General features: G+C 39.0%; 1 protein-coding gene across 4 annotated transcripts in view; it reads left to right on the plus strand.

Annotated features, from left to right (window-relative positions):
* The window catches only part of ARHGEF28 (Rho guanine nucleotide exchange factor 28), a 330,335-nt gene that overhangs the window by 130,148 nt on the left and 181,370 nt on the right, over positions 1 to 18,817 (plus strand). For all 4 annotated transcript variants that reach the window (XM_067031143.1, XM_067031144.1, XM_067031142.1 and 1 more), the window contains 2 exons: positions 8,507 to 8,654; positions 11,131 to 11,424. In XM_067031143.1, coding sequence (XP_066887244.1) covers positions 8,507 to 8,654; positions 11,131 to 11,424 — 442 coding nt within the window. The remainder of the gene's footprint in view (positions 1 to 8,506; positions 8,655 to 11,130; positions 11,425 to 18,817) is intronic.

The following is an 18,817-nucleotide window of genomic DNA, read 5'->3' on the forward strand; positions in this document are numbered from 1 at the left end:
AGCGGACCATAACCATTCTTAATGAACTTACTAGATTTTCTTCAATGTAGGGTTGAGCAGAATTAGCATTTTTGGGTGGCTGTCTCAGTGATAACTCACACTTAGTTGATTATTGACTAAAATCCCCACTGATATCCAACGATTAAACAGCGTTTTGCTTCATTCTTAATTTTTTCAGTTGATTATTTTGGAACCAAGTGCAGGACATTTATTCTTCAAGAAATATTGGGATAATGGAAGGGTTGAGATTATAGTTTAAGTATTCTTATATCCAACTCAGTATATTTCCTACTATGACCTACTTGAAGTATCAGTTTTCGTTTTCAGTTTCTAGGAGTTCTATGTTTTTATGGAATCTGTGAGTAAGTTAGTGAGTTTAAAAGGAAGTAAGCTAAGCAACTTTTTAAAGCCTGCTTCTGGTCTTGTGAGGAATCTAGAGTCATTTACTGACCTTCGTCATGAATTGTTTTTCACTCAATTTAGCTGTGTTACAGAAACAAAGGCTATTTCAACTCTATAGTGGTGAATCATTGCACCAGATGTAAAAGTCGTCAAGAATTTTTTATGCTTGTGTCTATGTTTAACTGAGTTTAATGCAGAGGTTTGGATAATGGATGCCTTTTTAATAAATATTACTGTATACATTTAATTTATGGTAATTATTCCTTTTGATTAGTAATCTTGGTAATTGTGTAATTCAGATGTTTTATATCTTTGTCAATTTTGTCTGCTTGTTCTATCAGCTATTGAGAGAGCCATGTTAAAATTTCCCACTGTGATTATGGATTTGTCAATTTTTCTTTTATATATTTTGAAGCTATGTCTGTATTAGGTGCATACAGATTTAATACTGTATCATCTTGTTTAACTTACACTTTATGATGAAAAGTTCTGCTTTCTCTAGTAATATGTCTTGGTTTAAAAACTACTTTGATATGGTTTTGGCTATACTAGCTTACTTTTGGTTACTGTTGCGTAGTGTATCTTTTTACTTAAACTTTCTGTGTTATTTTTAGTGTGTCTCTTGTAAGCAACATATAGGTATTGTAACTGCTCTTGAATTAAAAATCCGTATCTGTCTCAGTATTGTATTTGGATCAGTTAGTCTGTTTATATTTAATATAATTGCTGATATAGTTGGATTTATATCTATCATATAACTCTCTATTTGACACGTTTTACGTTCTTAATTTCTCCTGTCTCATGTTTTTGATTATTTATTTTCTATTTCATTTTTTACTCTATGACTTGTTAGCCATACATTCTTTTACTATTCTGTTAGTGGTTACTCTCAGTATACATGTAGATTTGACATATTATAAATATAGTAAGTTATTACTTTTAACATTTTTCCAGAACTGTTAGATACTCTAATTCCACTTCCCTTGTATGTTACTGTAGTCAGACATTGTAGTTGTACAAATACTTTAAACTCCATGACATTTTAATTATTATTTTGTACATTAGGTATTAATTATATTTACTCCATTGTGCCTCACTGCCTCTTTTTAAAAAAATTTATAGTTCATCGTGTTTTTATTTATTTAATTTTATTTTTAAAAAATTTTATTTAGTTTTGGCTGCGTTGGGTTTTCGTTGCTGCGCGCAGGCTTTCTCTAGTTGTGGCAAGCGGGGGCTACTCTTCGTTGCAGTTCATGGGCTTCTCATTGCAGTGGCTTCTCTTGTTGTGGAGCACAGGCTCTAGGTGTGTGGGCTTCAGTAGTTGTTGCACACGGGCTCAGTAGTTGTGGCCCATGGGCTTAGTTGCTCCACAGCATGTGGAATCTTCCCGGACCAGGGCTCGAACCCGTGTCCCCTGCATTGGCAGGCGGATTCTTAACCACTGCGCCACCAGGAAAGTCCCCTCACTGCCTTTTGTATTTTCATGTTTCTGTTTGAGATCATTTTACTTTTGCTTGAATAAGTTCTTTTAGTAATTATTTTAGTGCTGGCCTGCTGACAGTGAGTTCCCTCCGTATGTGTCTTAAACATTTAATTTCAGCTTCATTTTTAAGAATATTTTTGTTAGGTGGGGAATTTATGGTCATCACTTACTTTCTTTCATTGTTTTAAAGATACCATTCCATTGTCTTCTAGCTTCTGTAACCTCTCAGAGTGGTTCTACCCTTTCCAGAGTTTTTATTATATTTTATTCTCATTTCCATAGTTTTCTGATGCATTTAAGAATATTACTTTCAATTTTTCAGTCTTTATTTTCTTGTTATCAGCAAGAATGTTGGCCTGTTCTGCTCTATTTCATCCTGTCTGGGAAAAAAAGCCATTTCTATCCCAAAGGTTATTTCTGAAGAAACCTCTTATATAAGTCTTTTAGCTCGTTTTGGTTTACCTTCCTTAAAAAAAATGACATTGTGATATTTCCCCCTGGATCTAACCAATTTATATTCAACTGAATTTTGTTGACTTAGATTTGGTTTGGATAATAAATTTTAATGATCTTTATATTTTACACTGTACGAAAGATGCTTTAAATCAGCGGTTCTTAACCTTTTTGAATCATATGCTCCTTGTACCCTCCTAGGAATCTCTGGTTAAAAGACAGACACTCTCCCCAGATGAATGCTTAAAACTGTGCATATATCTTCATGGGGATTAAGCAACATTTCTCCTACCTCCCATTCCCTCTCCACCCCATATCTACCCATGGGTTTCAGGATGAGAATCCTTGTATTCAGTACGTAAAATAAATGTTGTTAAGTGTAAAGGTGTAGATAAATCAATTAATACCTGAGTACTTGCTGTTTGTACCATGACATGTTGGGGAGAAAAGTGTGCTGGGCCTGAAACAGGAAGATCTAGATTTGATTTGTGGCTTTGCCACACACTGGACCTGAGAGTAGTATCAGTGTTCTCATTTATAAAATAAAAAGCATCATAATACTTCCCAGACATTACTGTGGGAATAAGATGAGAAAATACATGAGAAATCACTTTATATACTGTTCGTATAAAATAATATATGTATGTCTATAGATAATGCATTTATATATGTGCACACAACATATAGGAAATAATTTTTGCATTTTCAAACTTTGTTTTAAAGAAATACTTGAGTTGAATACAGTAATTAGAAATAAAAAAATTTGTGCCCACAGCCCTTTCTTTGGAATTTTGCTTGAGGAGTGTAAAGGTAGTATAACTTAGAGGGTGGGGCAGAAAGCTAGAAGCCCAATACTGTTCATCTGGCTCTGGGATCCTGTTAGTGCTGGTACTAACTAGTACCTGTACTTTTATTCACTTACCTATGACATGGGACAAAGCATCTCTTTAAAATTTATTTTTTAAGGATCTTACAATATTCAACACACTGTGCTCTGCAGAGAAGTCTCTAGGTAGAATTACTAACTTTTTTTTTTTTTGGTTACTATAAAGAGGTCAAGATTCCAATATTAAAAACAAAAAATTGAATTTGATAGTTCACTTAGCGTGCTATATTTATATTATGATAATGGTTTTAATGGCATGTATTCGGAAACATTCATTGTAATATTTAATGTCAATTAGCATTTACCTTCATTGTACTTCTATCAAAAATCATCCCATATAAAGGCTGTGTAGAATACTAGAATACCTTAGAAAACAGAACAGTCTTACTGTCATATGAAAAGGTGACAATTATCAATAAAAAGCATTTATTAAGTTCCCATTTTTGTTTGTTACCACGAAAACTAGGGTTCATAACATTTTTTGAATCTTTGGATGCCTTTGAGAAAGTGATGTAAATCATAAACCTTTCCTTAGAAAACTGGACACACATGCACATAAACAGTTTTGCTCATAATTTTTAGAGGTTCGCAGACCAACTGAGACCCATATGGACTATTTCTGTGGCCACAGATTAAGAAACCTCACTATAAAAGGCTCACTTTGTTCTCCTTGTCATCATTTGAAACTATAGTATTTGTTTACTGCCTGTCATGCCAGGTATTTTAGAAACTACTTAGTTAAGGTTGTTGTCCAGCAAAGGACGCTGTTATCAACAAAGTATACACAGATATATTGTCTATAGAGGGTGAGAGAGAAGAAAGGGAGAGAGGGAAGGAGAACATTAGTACAAGAATACTCAGTGATCAAGATAATACAGCCACCAAGTTATTCAGGGTATTAGAGAACTTGAATCAGAGACCATTGTAGATAAATGAAAAAATATTTAGAATATGCACATCAAGGTCACTGTCCATTTCCATTTTAAATGCCATTGGAAGAGGAGCTGGGAGAGTTGGATGAAATAGTTTATGGTGGCAAATACATTTAATACCTCTGGTTTCTTTGGTGAAATCCATACATGATAACAGCATTTCAGCAGAAGGTTTGATCTTTGAGAATTTTTTTACAAGTAGAATTTCTCTAGGGCGATACTTGATGGTAAAAAATGTTGGTTTAATTTGCCTAATTTTTTTTGTTTGTGCTTATATCGAGAGATATTTAGTGTGATTATACTTAGGTTTTCTACCTTACATTTGTTATTCCTGTTTTCCATGTTAGTGGTTTTACAGGAGTGTTTGGGTGCTTTTGATTTGGGCACAAGAAAGTAATAGGGGAAAGGGGATGATTTTGATGTTTCTCTCAATGGGTTCATTTGGGAAAGTGAAAATTTTGACCTGCCTATGACAAAGGGGAACTTAGATGTAAATAGAAGAGGGAAGACTAGAATTCTTTAAATCAAAATTTAATCAGGCCACTAACATTGCTGGCACCATTTAGTAATAGGCTTTGATAAAAATGGACAATAAATTTCAGTGGCAGTGGAAGAAATATGAATTAAATCAATGAGCAACTGTTTATTATCCGTCAACTTAGGAAATAATAAAAAAGAAAGTTTTGGCAAAGTTGGAATGAAAATGATACTCTTGACCAGCACAGGTGGTAATGAAAGTTGATACATTTTTGGAAAGCAGTCTTGACAGTTGTGCCCATTCTTGGCCTCATTTCTGGAATTCTACTCTAAAAAAGTAATTTAAAGCATAAAAACAATACACATGAAAGTATTTATTGTCGTATTTTTTATAATATTAGCAAGCTAGAAATACCCTTCATGTACAATAGAGGAATGATTAAATTAAGTAAATTATGGAACATCAAACACTTGATGGAATGCTATTAAAAATGGTGCCAAAAATTGTAACAACATGGAAAAATGCTTTTGATAGGCGGAAAGTACAACCATATGTGTATTTATGCCATGAGTATAACTATGTAATAATTAGCTGTGCATTGAACAAAGACTGGAAGGAAATAGGAAAAATTTTAAAAGGTTGATAAACTAGGGTGGTGTCAGTATAGATGAAATTTAGGTATCTTTAATTGCTATCATTTTGTTCAAAAATGAAAAATTTAAGACAGTTTTCTAATTTTATGCACTTATGGATTGTGTTCAATATTGAATTAATTGGGAATTTAAGTATTTGGTGTGAAGAATGTGTTTGCTCCTGATGGATAGCTACTGTTCCAGAATGATTTACTGAGTAGTTCATTCTTTCCCCACTGATTGGAAATGCCACCTCTATTATTACATAATTTCCAAGGCAGGAAATTCTGCCATGGAATTCTGATGGTCTGATCCCTCCCCCCACAGCTCAAACATTATTCTCTCTCTCAAAACTTTTGTTTCTAGTCTTGTGTATTTATTCTTCCAGATGGACTTCTACAGTAAGCTTGTTGAGTTTCATTTGCCAAATTTAGTTTCAGTTTTAATTAGAGTATATTAAATTTGCAGATTAATTTGGGAAGATAATTTTGCCTATTAAGCCTCTTATTGTTTCCAGAAGTTTCAGTGAAGTAGCTGAGTGTTTTTTGTTTTTTTTTTTTAAATTTGGAATATAGTGAATTGACAGGAAGGTTATAACACATCTCTATTTTTTCTTCATAAAGCAGAATGATTCTGATATTGATGCCAACATTCATTTACAAAAATTTATGGTTTTCAATTGCCTAAAACAAAGTATGCAGTTAAATCCAGATGGGGAAATGATGGCGACACACTGGAAATCTGTACATTGGAATTTGTCTTTGCCATTAATAAAATTAGTGGCCTTTTGAGAAAAGTAGATTTTGAATGGCCACAGTGATTAGAAAGTCCTCGATCTTAGTTAAAAATTGTCACCTGTGCCTTATCATTTATGCTGTGCTTGTTCCTCAGCACATGATGAGTAGCTCATTCCTTCTGTTGGTCTTCTTGGTAGCTTTATTGAAATCTCCTTTGAGCTTTGTCTAGCTTTTTTTTTTTTTGCGGTACGTGGGCCTCTCACTGCTGTGGCCTCTCCCGTTGCGGAGCACAGGCTCCGGACGCGCAGGCTCAGCGGCCATGGCTCACGGGCCCAGCCACTCCGCGGCATGTGGGGATCTTCCCGGACCGGGGCACGAACCCGTGTCCTGTATCATCCCCTCCCTCCTCCTCCCATAATATTCTTCACCGTATCTTTCTGATCTCTTTGTGATTAGCAAATGAGAGACCCTTTTTATTGCTGAATATTATTCTTAGTGCTAAGACTTCTGAGCTCTCTCTTTAATGGCCATGTCTTGTTTCTGACCTGACTGCTATTTATCTTCTTTGACCAGTATAAAGCTTGGTATGGTCTTGCAAGGGAGGCATAGTTGAATTATAAAACTCTCCTGTTTGGAGTTGTATTGCATTGAAAAGGGTTGCAAACACTTTCATAAGTTGTAGTCCTGGTTCACCTAACCAAATAAAGTAGTAATATGATCGTTGTTTTGAACAGATACAGATTAGATATCCTTGTGATCTGTGAAAAACTTTGATCTGTTTATACAGTTTATTTTCTAGCATTACAAAAATGTATCACCAACAGGTTGGTTCAGATTTTGTCCGTGGATAATTAACAGTCTCTTTAGAAACCGGGAACATGACTAAAGCAAGCTGTTCTTCTGTTTTTAGGAAATGGAATTTCATCTAAGTTTCCTCTGTCTGTCATGTCAGACGTTTGTTATTGTTTTTTGCTTTTCAGATCCTCTTCCTGAACTTCTTTTTTTTTTTTTTTTGAAGGTATTGTATGGTAGATTTTTCTTGGCATGTTACTTTCTATTGATTATGTGTTTCTGTGTGTGCACGCCTGTACACACACACAGAGAGAAAGGACAGTTCAAAATTGTGAACTGGATTTTTTTTTTTCCAGAACTCCACAATGTGTATTTATTCCTATTAAGGATTCAAGATGATGTTTTATGTGTGTGATGGATTGCAAACCACTAGGAAAACATAGCCTGTTTATTTTTAATTTTAGCTAGAACAACCATGTAGTTACTGGAAAGAGGAGGTCCACACTGATTTTGTTTTTGGTCCTGATTGACCTACCTCTTGATATCCTAAGGAATACCATGCTAATTATCATCAAAGGCAAACAGATGTTAAGGAGACTGTGGAGGCTTTTCTGTGTTCACTTTTCTCTCCTGTCACGGGCTGAGGAACTCTCGAAGAGTGGGTTTGTTTTTGTTGGGCAAGCACACAAAAGCCCAGATGCTTCTCCACACTGAGCTGAGCTCTGGAGGCCCTCCAAAGTGGATGACCCTTTCCACCTCCTGGTTTCCATTTTCCTGCCACTCCCACAAGCTGGGTGGTATGTACCTGCTCCCTGGAGGCCCCCTTCGTATTGCCTTTTTGTGGTTGAGGGGAGGGAGCATCCCGAATCCTTGAAGCCTTCCAGGCCCTAGACAATCTGGCGGGCTCATCCATCACTGCTGCCTTGGTTGTAGCGCTGATTGAGCTTCCCGACACCGCCTCTGGATTATGATATACTGGGGAGCATTAGCCTGCTGCCCATTCATTCTTTCCTTCCTTCCTTCCTCTGAGTTTGCCTCAGTGACCCAGGCTGGCAGCTCCTCTCCTTGGGACCAGGATATTTAGCAGGGCTTTGTGCCAGCCAGAAGCTTTCAAGAGAAAGTGTGAGGCCAGGCTAGATAAGAAAGAAGTCAGAGAAATCCCTCAGAGAAGAGAAACAGCAGTGGGAAAGGGCACAGCAAGTGTTGGATCACATAGTGTTGTTTATTTGGCAATGTTTTGTGAATATTTAATTAAGGTTCTTACAAGCCACTGTGGTCCAGTACAGTGTAAGGACATGGCTAAGAATAGTTATTTTGAAGCTTTATACTATGGTGGCATCTCAGGTGCAGGAAAAAATTAATACAAGCAATGATGTTCATCAGGTAGTAGGAATTCAAAGAAAGTAAAATACAACAAAGTATCATAATTGCACATCTAGTAAATAAAAAATTCTTTTGTATGCTCTAACTTCTTCAATTTTAAAAACAGAACAGAACAAACCAGCTCTGAAACGCATACTTAAATAGATCAGGAAATATCGCCCTGTCGTCCAAAACATTGTCGTTAGGAAGAAGGATATGTGATATTTGGGCTCGCCCACATGAAATGAACATTACAAAGGACCTGTTTTGTATCAGGCCCCTTTTTATTGTGGTTTCTTAGAGCCAGGAAGAGGAAGTGTGATGATACCTTGACTTGTTCATTTTTCAGGGGCAGATGACGGTCTATGCGAAGTTTGGCAAAAATGTTTATCTTCCTAAAGATGCCGAGTTTTACTTCATTTATAACGGATCTCATCAGAGACACATCGTGATTGCAGAGCGCACAGGGGATAACGTTCTCCAATCCAGCGTTCCAGGTGAGGTGTCCTGTTTATTGTGCAATTGAAAAACCTGTCTGCAAGCATCTTCATGGTGCTCCAAGGTGGGATGGGTATGAGTGAGAGCGTATGTGTGTGCGAGAACGTGTGTTTGTGCGTTTGTGTGTGTGTGAGTGTGTGTGTATGTGTATGTAAGGAAGAACACTTCCAGCTGTGTCTGCAGCTCCCTGAGCAGCCCAACTTAGACTTACCCTCCAGGTTGGGGGTGCCCTGGATGCAATCCCGTGGAGCAGACAGTCTGTCTTCGTATTGCTGCCTGCAGTACCGGGGCCGTGGCCAAGGACAGCTCAGGCAGATCTGAGATACTTGACAGTGGTCTTCTTTCTCTCTTCTTTATTCTCCTGTGGTCAGTCCAGCAGCTGCTCTCTGCTTTGCTCCTTTGGGTGGCAGGGGTTCCTTCCTTGGCAGCATGTCCATCCAGACGCTTCCCTCCTGGATCTCGGCTTCCAGAACTGTCTCTTCCCACCACCAAAATGTTCACATTCTAAAACCTGTAATTCTCCCAGCTGTCTTCAAGTACCATGGTGACAGATGACAAATTAATGTATCATGTTAATGTGTTATCATGAAGTAACAGCCCCTCCTCAGGTGCAGTTGTTTTGTATTTTCATTGGCATGTGGGTTGTACATCTGAGACATCAAGCTGTAGACTAAAGGTGCAATTAAGAGGCCATTACCTGCAGGAAAGGAGGGTTTGTGGTGTTTTTCTTGTTTGTTGATTGGTCAGTTTTAACTGTGGGTCTCTTAGGCCTTCTTAAATTGTATCATAGAGGGAACCTTCAATTTTTTAATAGGTAAGACTGGCCTCATTTTTAAAAGAAAAATGTTTCTAAGTGCTTCTGTAGTATATCTGTTGCATGTGGGAAGAAGGACAGGAAACATGCAGACACAGACATAGGGAATTGTAGTGATGTACAAAGACCTTTCAGACCTACCTGGGTTTGGTCACTGAATCAATCTATTGTGCAATTTCTGGTGCTTTGGGCAATTTTAACCACTTCTCTCTCAGGCCCAGTAACTCCCATCCTCATAGGAAAAAAAGTCAAACTACATTAATGGCACAGAGTTAGACTGGCTGCTAGTCTCTTTTGCCTCTCCCTTTTGCTTTGGTATTTATATTGATGTTTTTGCTGCATTTAGCTTGGCCCTGTTTTCTTGGTTTTTCTCTTTTTTTAAAATCAGCCTCTTATAAGAGAAAGAATAAACATAATAACTAAAGTGCCACTCCTAACATCAAAACTTTTGTCTTTTTCTTCACTTGCGTGTAGGGGTGAACCTCCTTCCCACTCCTTGTGTGTTACAGAAAATCTTTTTTGATTATATTGTGGCCTGCTTAGAAGGGAGGGTTCTTCCCTTGATTTTAACAAACTCACTGCAGACGGTTTCAAATTTCTAAATCTTACATTTTCCCGGATACAGCTTTGCCAGGGTACCTTTCCGAATTATGTACAACAGTTTTCTGTAGTATATGGTGGACGTGTGTGGTCTGGGGGTAGGGGCTGCGCTCTGTGCTGTACCATTGGACCACTTTAAAAAGGCAATGATGTGAAAATAGCAGTAGCTCTTGCCTGGTAAACCTGGGATGCTCTTATTCCTTGAAGCCTGGCAGCATAGCTTCTGGGGAAAAGCTTTGGAGGATAAGGCAGAGCAAAGATGATTTGCACCCATTAGCCGTTTGCTTGGGGGCCAGTGGTGGCTGAATGTTAGCCCTTCTTCTGTCCAGCTATTAATATCATGATCACAGAGGTTTGGTGGTAGTAATTCCTGGACATTCTGCCAAGGACAACATAAAAACATCCCTGGGTAGAAGTTCACCAACCTTGGTAAAATGGAAGAAGAGTGTAAGGAGGAGGGACGGGTAGCAGGATTAGGTGACCACCCAACAGAAGTATTAAGAACATCTACAAGACAGAGAAGCCATTCTCAGAAGTGGTGGTGGGCCAATGAACAGTATATATAATGTTTCTGTTGAGTAGTGTTTACCCACCCTACTCACGTTCAAAAGAACTCTGAGGAACGAGGGTAAGGAACTAGGGTAACTTTGTGGTGCTACCTTATAAAACTATCACCTAAATAAATATATAAAAACGTATGACTCAGAAGGAAATGCCAGAACAGGAAAGGGCAAAGGCCTTTAAGACAACAAACTTGAATTTGATGGTTGGGTAGAAGTACAAGGTGAAGCTATGCCAAATAACAGTGGTAATGATAGGAAAGCAGCCCTGAAATGGTCAGAGCTCATAAAGGTCAGTTTGAAAATCAGGAGTCACTGGAAGAAGATAGGGGTCAGTGTTAATTTGGACCCACAGGCTTGGCAGCATTTAAAGATAATTGGCCGCATTTCCTTTCTGCCTTGCTCTCCTGGAGCGTGTGGTATGCTCAGGCCAAAGCTTTGGACACTGGGAGAGCATCTTCTGCAGACTCTGGGTGAACTGTTCACTATCTTGTCATCCAGGCCACAGGCTTCAGGAGACGGTGACGGTGTCTGTGTGCCTCTGCTCGGAAGGTTACTCCCCTGTGACCATGGGCTCTGACTCCGTGACCTATGTGGACAATATGGCCTGCAGGCTGGCTCGTCTGCTGGTCACCCAAGCCGATCGCCTCACAGCCAGTAGCCACCAGACCTTGCTGACCCCATTTGCCCTGACGGCGGGAGCACTGCCTGCTCTGGACGAGGAGCTCGTGCTGGCTCTGACCCATCTGGAGTTGCCTCTTGGGTGGACTGTCTTGGGAAATTCTTCACTTGAAGGTGGGTCCTTACCAGGAAATTAAGATGTCTCCTCTCTATGTCAAGTTCAAATGTGCCTTACAATTTGTTGCCTGTTTGCCTGGGTGGGTTTTCCTGCCTACTTTTGACCTGAGCCCTGCACTGATCAATCTGGGATCGCTGACATTCTGAGCCACTCATCTCTGGGCTGGTTGATGTCACTCTGTTCCAGGGGGTGAAGAGCTTTTCCTCAAGGAGGGAAGGACTGTTTCTTTGTGGCAGGCTCTTGAGCCAGCTGCTTTGGGCTGTGGCTCCGCTTCCTTTGGTATGTTTTCTTGCTGTAAGAAGGGGATATTGGTGTCCTGTTTCCAAATAGGTAGAGTCATTGAGCAAGGAAGAACATGCATCCAACTCTGTGGAACACTGAGAAGAAATGTGGCCGTGCAGGAAATGTAACCAACGCATTGACATCTTTGAAAATGTCAGTGTCACTGACAGCATTCATGTTTACTATATTTATACTAACTTTTAGAGTTACTTCTGGATGCTCCTTCTTTACTAAAAGACTAAATAGACTCTTAATATCATTAAATAGACTCTTAAAACCATTTGGAATCTGTGTGAACAAAGATATAGATGTTATATATAAGCTCATACTATGCATGAGGCTACACTGTTCAACAGATACTACTTATGGTGATTACAAATAACATAATTTTATTGGAGATAGAACTATTGCTCTGTATTTTATTGGACACACACATGTACTATTGCTGTTTTTCTGTATTCTTCCTGTGACTTTAGCTTTGTGGTTGGATGATGCTGTCTTTAACAGTTTCTGCTTCCTGACAAATTCTGGTTACAGGTTGGTTTAAAGTTGATCATGGATTAAGATTAAATGAACTACTCTAGGTAAAAGGGGTATGATTTTTTTTTTTAAGCAGACTCAATCATAAGGTCATAAGCCACCATCAGAGAGGATCTCCATTTCTTTCCTTTATTAGGGTTATACTTAAACTCTCCTGGCACTTAAGGATGTTTCTTATTTCTTAAGACCTTGGATGAAAGAAGTCATCAGTGCCTGAATCCCATGTGCTGCACTTAGCTGTGTGGCAGCTGACTGATATGAATGAAGGGGTGGGCTTCCTGAGGGTGTGGATGGTGTGTGGTCTGCTCACCATTATCCCCAAGGACGTAGCAAAGAGCTTGGCACATAACAGGTGTTCAGGAAGTACTTGAAGAATGAGCAGTGTATCCTGAGACCTTTAAGGAGTTGCACATCCTCGATATTGCTATTGTAATTCTCCTGTATGTATAGGAGGAAAAAAATGTTTTTTGGCTAAGGAACTTTATTCATATATATGTACACACATATATTCATATATTCTTTGGTGTATGTACACATGTGTATACATATATTCATTCATATGAGTGTATATATACATATCTATCTATCTATCTATCTATCTATCTATCTATCTATCTATCTATTATATACTTTCTGGCTAAGGAACTTCATTTGCTTAAGCCTCCTGGCTTTTAAAACAAATTTTATCGATAATATTAGAGGGTATTTTATATTTTGGAAGGCAGACTCATTTTGACAAAGACAGAAAGCTTTCATAATTTCTCACTAGTCACCATGCTCAAAGACATAAGTAAAGAGCCTCAAAGCCTCATGGAGAGGCAGGTGCAGGTCAGCTAGGGGGGTACTTTCCTAGCACAGCAACTCTTTCAGCATAGCAGGTTGGACTCTGCAGTGGTTCAGTCTGTGCCTCTGCAAAATGATATATTGTTGAAAGTTATGGAACTTCATAATTTCATATGAACAGCCTAAACTAAGAACCTTCAAAGTGGGATTCATGTTATCCACATGCTGTATTTATTTTTCATCCTAAAATTTAGAAATAAGATTTCATAATCTTCAGTCTGTACATTGACAGTAGTATATGCATACAATTTTCTGGGTTTGGGGCATATGTGCAATTATTTTTGCTGACAGAGGTGCATAATCAAATAAGTTTGGAGAAAACTGGGCTAACCACCAAATTGCCAAGGGTTATATTATTGCCATTTTCATTGATGTTTGGAGATGTGTTCTTGTTTTCCAAGCCTCCATCTGTCATGACCCTTTGGTTTATCCATATCCTTATAACAGACAGATTTATGTCACCAAGATATGTAAGTGTATATTGTATAGTTATATGTATTTTCATGAGAAAAATTGGAGCAGTTGCTTTACATGGTGAGACATTGTATTCTCTTGCAAAGCAATTCTAGTGTAATAGTCATTAAGATTATATGCCAAATCCTCGTTCAGTTGCTTCCTGTCTCTGAGATCATCTGGGCAAGTTATTTCTGTTCTGATGCCACGGTTTTAATTTCTAAAATGAGGCATAATAGTACCCACCTCATTGGCTTGTTGCAATGGTTGAATTAGTGTATGGTGAAGCTTCTACAATGTCTGAACATACTGAGTTCTGAGTAAAAGTTGACTTTCATGTGTGTATGTGAATGGATTTCCGTGTATAGAGAGCAGATTGTATGTACATATGTGGAAAACAAACTACAGTTGGTCTGGGCAACTAAAGCTACAGGCAAAGGACAAAATCTTGGTATTGCAAACAATTCCTTGAAATTTCTAGTAAATTTCTAGACTTTCTCTAAGAACAGTTTGTAGTACTTGAGGTAACTGTTTGCAGCCTAGACTTGTAATAGAACTTCTCTACAACATCAGTGTTCAGGGACACAGTTAACACTCCTTTTTCTTTCAGTCCTCTGATTAAATCAGTTCCATCCCCCTGTCTTCTAGTTTGCTGATCCTTTCTTCCACTTGATCTAGTTTGCTGTTAAATTCTTCTTTTGAATTTTTCATTTCAGGTATTGTATTCTCCGGCTCTGTGATTTCTGTTTGGTACTTTTTAACATTTTCTGTCTCTGTTGAAATTCTCACTTTGTTCATGTGTTGCTGTCCTGACCTCAGTGAGCACCTTTGTTCTTTTGAACTCTCTATCAGATGAATCACTTATTTCCATTTCATTCAGATCAGTTTCTGGAGATTTATCTTGTTCTTTTGTTTGGAACTTATTATGTTTCTTTATTTTCCTGGATTCTGTTTTGGTTTCTGTGCATCAGATAAAACAGCCACCTCTCTCAGTCTTTGACAGACTGGTCTTGTGTAGATGAACCTTGTCAATCATCCCAGCCCAAGCTCCTGGTTGCCTGTTAAATCTCTGTGCTAGTCCAAGTTGCTGTCTTTGTTCTCAGTGACTCCCAGTAATAGAGGGTGTACCAAGACCCATCGGTGTCCTAAGGGGGAGGATCTCAGTCAGCACCTAGATGCAGGCAGATTAGAAGGCATAAGCTGGCAAAGTATGCAGTCAAATCCCTTCCAGGGAAAGACTGGAAGATGGGTGTTTTTGGCTTGCTCCTCTGTGCAGAACCTTGGGGGGATGGTTGCAGCAAGTACTTATGTGTGTACACCCATTAACAACTGCTTCTTTATCTACCACAGTCCTATGGGACTCCTGAATGCAAGCCCCATTGGCTGTCAATGCCAAGGGATCTGGGATCTGTCTCTTGAGTGATAGCCATAAAAGCAGCTCCTTCCAGAGAGCTGCTGGTGACCTGGCTTTATTGTTGGAGTGGACTGGAGCAAGGGAGTGAGGGAATTGCCAACTGGCTTCCTTGGGGTCCAGGGAGAATGACAGCCAGCCCCTAGATGCATTCTACTTAGATGCTGGACCCTCAGGCAGCAGATTATAAAGTATGAAGTCAAATCTCTTCCAGGGAAAGACTGGGAGATGGGTGTTTCTTTCTGCCTGCTTACTCAACACTGAGCCCTGGGGAGACAGCCTAGGTGCCTGCTTATATGCCCATCTAGAGCTGCTGCTTTATTTGCTCTAGTCCTGTGGGATTCATGGGTGTAAGTCCTGTTGGCCTTCAGAGCTAGGTGTTTTGGGGGCCCATCCCTCAGGTGGGAGCCTTAAAAGTTGGGGTGCCACATGTATGGTGAAAACCCTTGATTCCTCAGGGAAGAGTTGGGAGTTGGAGGTTCCCTCCTGATTGTATGGTGCTGAGCTGGGGGTGGGGTTTATGGCAAGAGTATGTCTCAGCCTTTCCTACCCATGTTGAGTATGGGTATTTTCTCATCCAGTCCTATGTGTGGGAGTCATTGAGCTAGTGACTGGATTTCTCTCAGTGGGAATTGCTCTGTGTGTAGCTGTACATTTGGTACTTCCATGGGAGGAGGGAAGTTCAGGAGTCTACTATGTCACAATCCTGGTCCTTCCCCTTCAATGTAGTAGAGTTATAACCTAAGCCGATTAGAATCTCTTATAAGCTCAATGCATCTGTTTTTCAGTGTACGTACTTTATTGGTGTTGCTTGTCTTTGAGGCAGATAAATTACATTAGCAAAGTGAGAAATAAACTGTGGCATGTGGCCCACGGTTTATCATGTGTTAATGGTAGGAGCATTGTAAATGGAAAAGTTTTTTTCCCTAGTAGTTATTTCTCCTAAGACCTGTCCCAAAACTATTTAAAACCTTACTATTCACATTTATTTAAAATTCTTTGTATTTATCTATGTTTTTTAGGGGGTTACAGAGGATGTTACAGAATGAGTAAAATTGATTTCTGTAATGATTTTGTCGTGGAAGAGTCTGATGGAAGCCTTACTGTGAAGCATTACTGTATTTCCTTGCATTTTATAATAAATACCTTATTTTCCTTTCTTTTCAAACACTAAGAGTTATCAGGAAGGCCTGAGAACATGTAAAGGGACCAGAATCTGAGCAGAGTATTGTGTCTTATGAAGAAAAGCAGAGCCTTTCCTTGGCCCTGCATCTTACCCATCATTACTCACAATGCAACTACGTTACTCTCCTAGGGAAGGAAATATCCTGTGTTTTATCTAATTTTGTGCCATAACTAAAATTGGATTTCTGTTTCATAAAATTAAACCCATTCTTTCTGTGAAATATCTTTTATGATAAAAGCTTCTGAGGTGCCTCACATTTACAGTAAAACTTTAAGTACTAATATACTGTCCCATAAAATTTCATGATTAACTTTTTTGTTCTGAAGTTTTTTGCTTGTTTTTTTTTTTTTTTTGGCCGTACGCGGGCCTCTCACCGCTGTGGCCTCTTCCGTTGCGGAGCACAGGCTCCAGACGTGCAGGCCCAGCGGCCATGGCTCACGGGCCCAGCCGCTCCGCGGCATGTGGGATCTTCCCGGACCGGGGCACGAACCCTCGTCCCCTGCATCGGCAGGCGGATTCTCAACCACTGCGCCACCAGGGAAGCCCTGCTTGTTTGTTTTTTGGACAGAAATCTTTTCTCAGAGATTGGCATAATTTTGGCAATTAGGTTAATTGGCATAAAATACTCTTTTTTTATTCTGTTGGTGCTCAGATAACTTGAGTTAAAGTCTTCCCTTCCTGCTCAATCAAATTACTTCCTATCACTTGTGTGTCCAGAAGCCTGATGTGTCTGGCAAGCACCAAACTTGCCATCACCAGTGGGGAGGCTGCCATTTGAGTAAAGATCCCAAAGGGACTACAAATGCCATCTCGAAGGACTGATGGCCTTGCCCCTGAACCTAGTAGCTCTTCTCCCAACCTATGGAACTAGATAGAGCTTGTCTTGATTATGTGTTCTGATTTAAGGGAAAAAAAGCCCCTTTACTTAAAAAAAAAAAAAGTCATATAAAGTCTCTCTCTCACAGCATATATTTACACTTACAAACCAATATGTAGCAACAATTTGCAGGTTCAAGACATTTTCTGCCAAAGTAAATTACTGTTGTGAAAAATGAGTTTGGACTTTTCTGCAGGGCTCTAGGTAAAAGTACTTCATATGTGCAAAGGTCTCCTTAATAGGCAGAAAGAAGTTCTTTGTTGTGGGAGCGATAGAACTCTTCATTAATTACACCAATTATAAAAACATAGCAACCTGTTTTTCAGCTTTATTGAGATATAATTAACATATTTGTGCATGTTTAAGGTGTACAATGTGTTATTTGGTGCATTTATATATTGCAAATGACTACCACCATAGCATTAATAACTCCTTACCATCACATAATTAGCATTTCTTTTTTTGTGGTAAGAACATTTAAGAAAGGTGGCACCATGAATTGAATCTCTAGGGCAAATACATTAAAATTATCTGTTAGATTGCTTTATCAAGTTTAAAGAGTTAAACTTTATTCCTGTCTTTATAGTTTTATAAGTGGAAAAAGTTTTTAGAGTAAGCCAACTGAGCTTTTGCAACTTTTCTGCAGGGCTGTCTTGGGTACACAGCCAGTGTATTTTGGGCGCTGGCTTCTTACTCTGTAGTTGTATGGTTGGTTGGAGAACTGTCCTCAAAGAAAAGCAATGGATGGAATGGGTAGGACCCACTGAGAACAACAGAGAATGTATTATTTTAATGATTAATTCCAAATATCAGATCAAGAGTATGCTCCTTTCCTTGCAGATAACACCAGTGGAGTTATAACAGCCAGAACATATTTAAACTTGAATCCAGAAATTAGAGAAATGGTGCATTGGTTGCACAATACATGTTGTAAGGGCAAGTCCAAGTAGTATCTGTAGTAACAAGTCACAGTGTAATGAGTAGTGACTTAAAGGAGAAGTTGAAACCTCATCGGGGGCTATAGGTTTAATGGATAAGGACTGCTGTTACTAGGAAGAAGGGTGGTTAGCATGATGCTGTGCTTTATTAGTAGGGTCTTTATAAATTCCCTTTGAAGGAGAATGTTTTTCTCTATTTTACAACTAATGGGGGAACAAGGAAAAGAAATGCAGTCGACCAAAAGGACTTAACAAAGTTTATAAGAATGGGGGTTATTCAGCAACTGTTAAATGTGTCTTAATAGTTTAGTATTCCCTTAAGGAGTTTTAAAGAGCAATCGTAATATTGCTTATCTGCAGGAAATGCCATTAAGTGAGAATTAACAGTCCATTATGAGAGACTCAGTGGGGACTGCCAGTATTCTGTGACATCTGCATTTTGCTTCAAGCCACATACCCGGAATCATCACCTTCTTTCTAGGCAATGAGAGAAGGCAATGTGTGGGCCAGCAACGTTTGACAGAGGGAAATATCTGTTTATCTTTCCTTGAATAGAGGAAAGAGATCTGTAACCAGGAAGAGGCAGGGTTTGTTTAACACTTGAAATGGAGCTTGGCTGTTGTTTTTATCCTTGAATATAGTCTGCCAGCTCTAGAAATCGAAAGGAAATAGAGCAAGGCCCTGTTGGTTGGTCCCCACCTGTGTGCCATGTCTTGTTAGCCAGGGAATGGTACATTGGATTAGAAGACTTACTTGCTGTGCCACAGACTGTGTGAAATGTCAGCTTTGTCTTTCTGCCCCAAAGTTTTGTCCTGGATGGAAAGTTTGAGATAACATCAGCTGATGTCCTACCAGTGGG

The sequence above is a fragment of the Kogia breviceps genome, chromosome 4, assembly GCF_026419965.1.
Source record: "Kogia breviceps isolate mKogBre1 chromosome 4, mKogBre1 haplotype 1, whole genome shotgun sequence".
NCBI lineage: Eukaryota > Metazoa > Chordata > Mammalia > Artiodactyla > Physeteridae > Kogia > Kogia breviceps.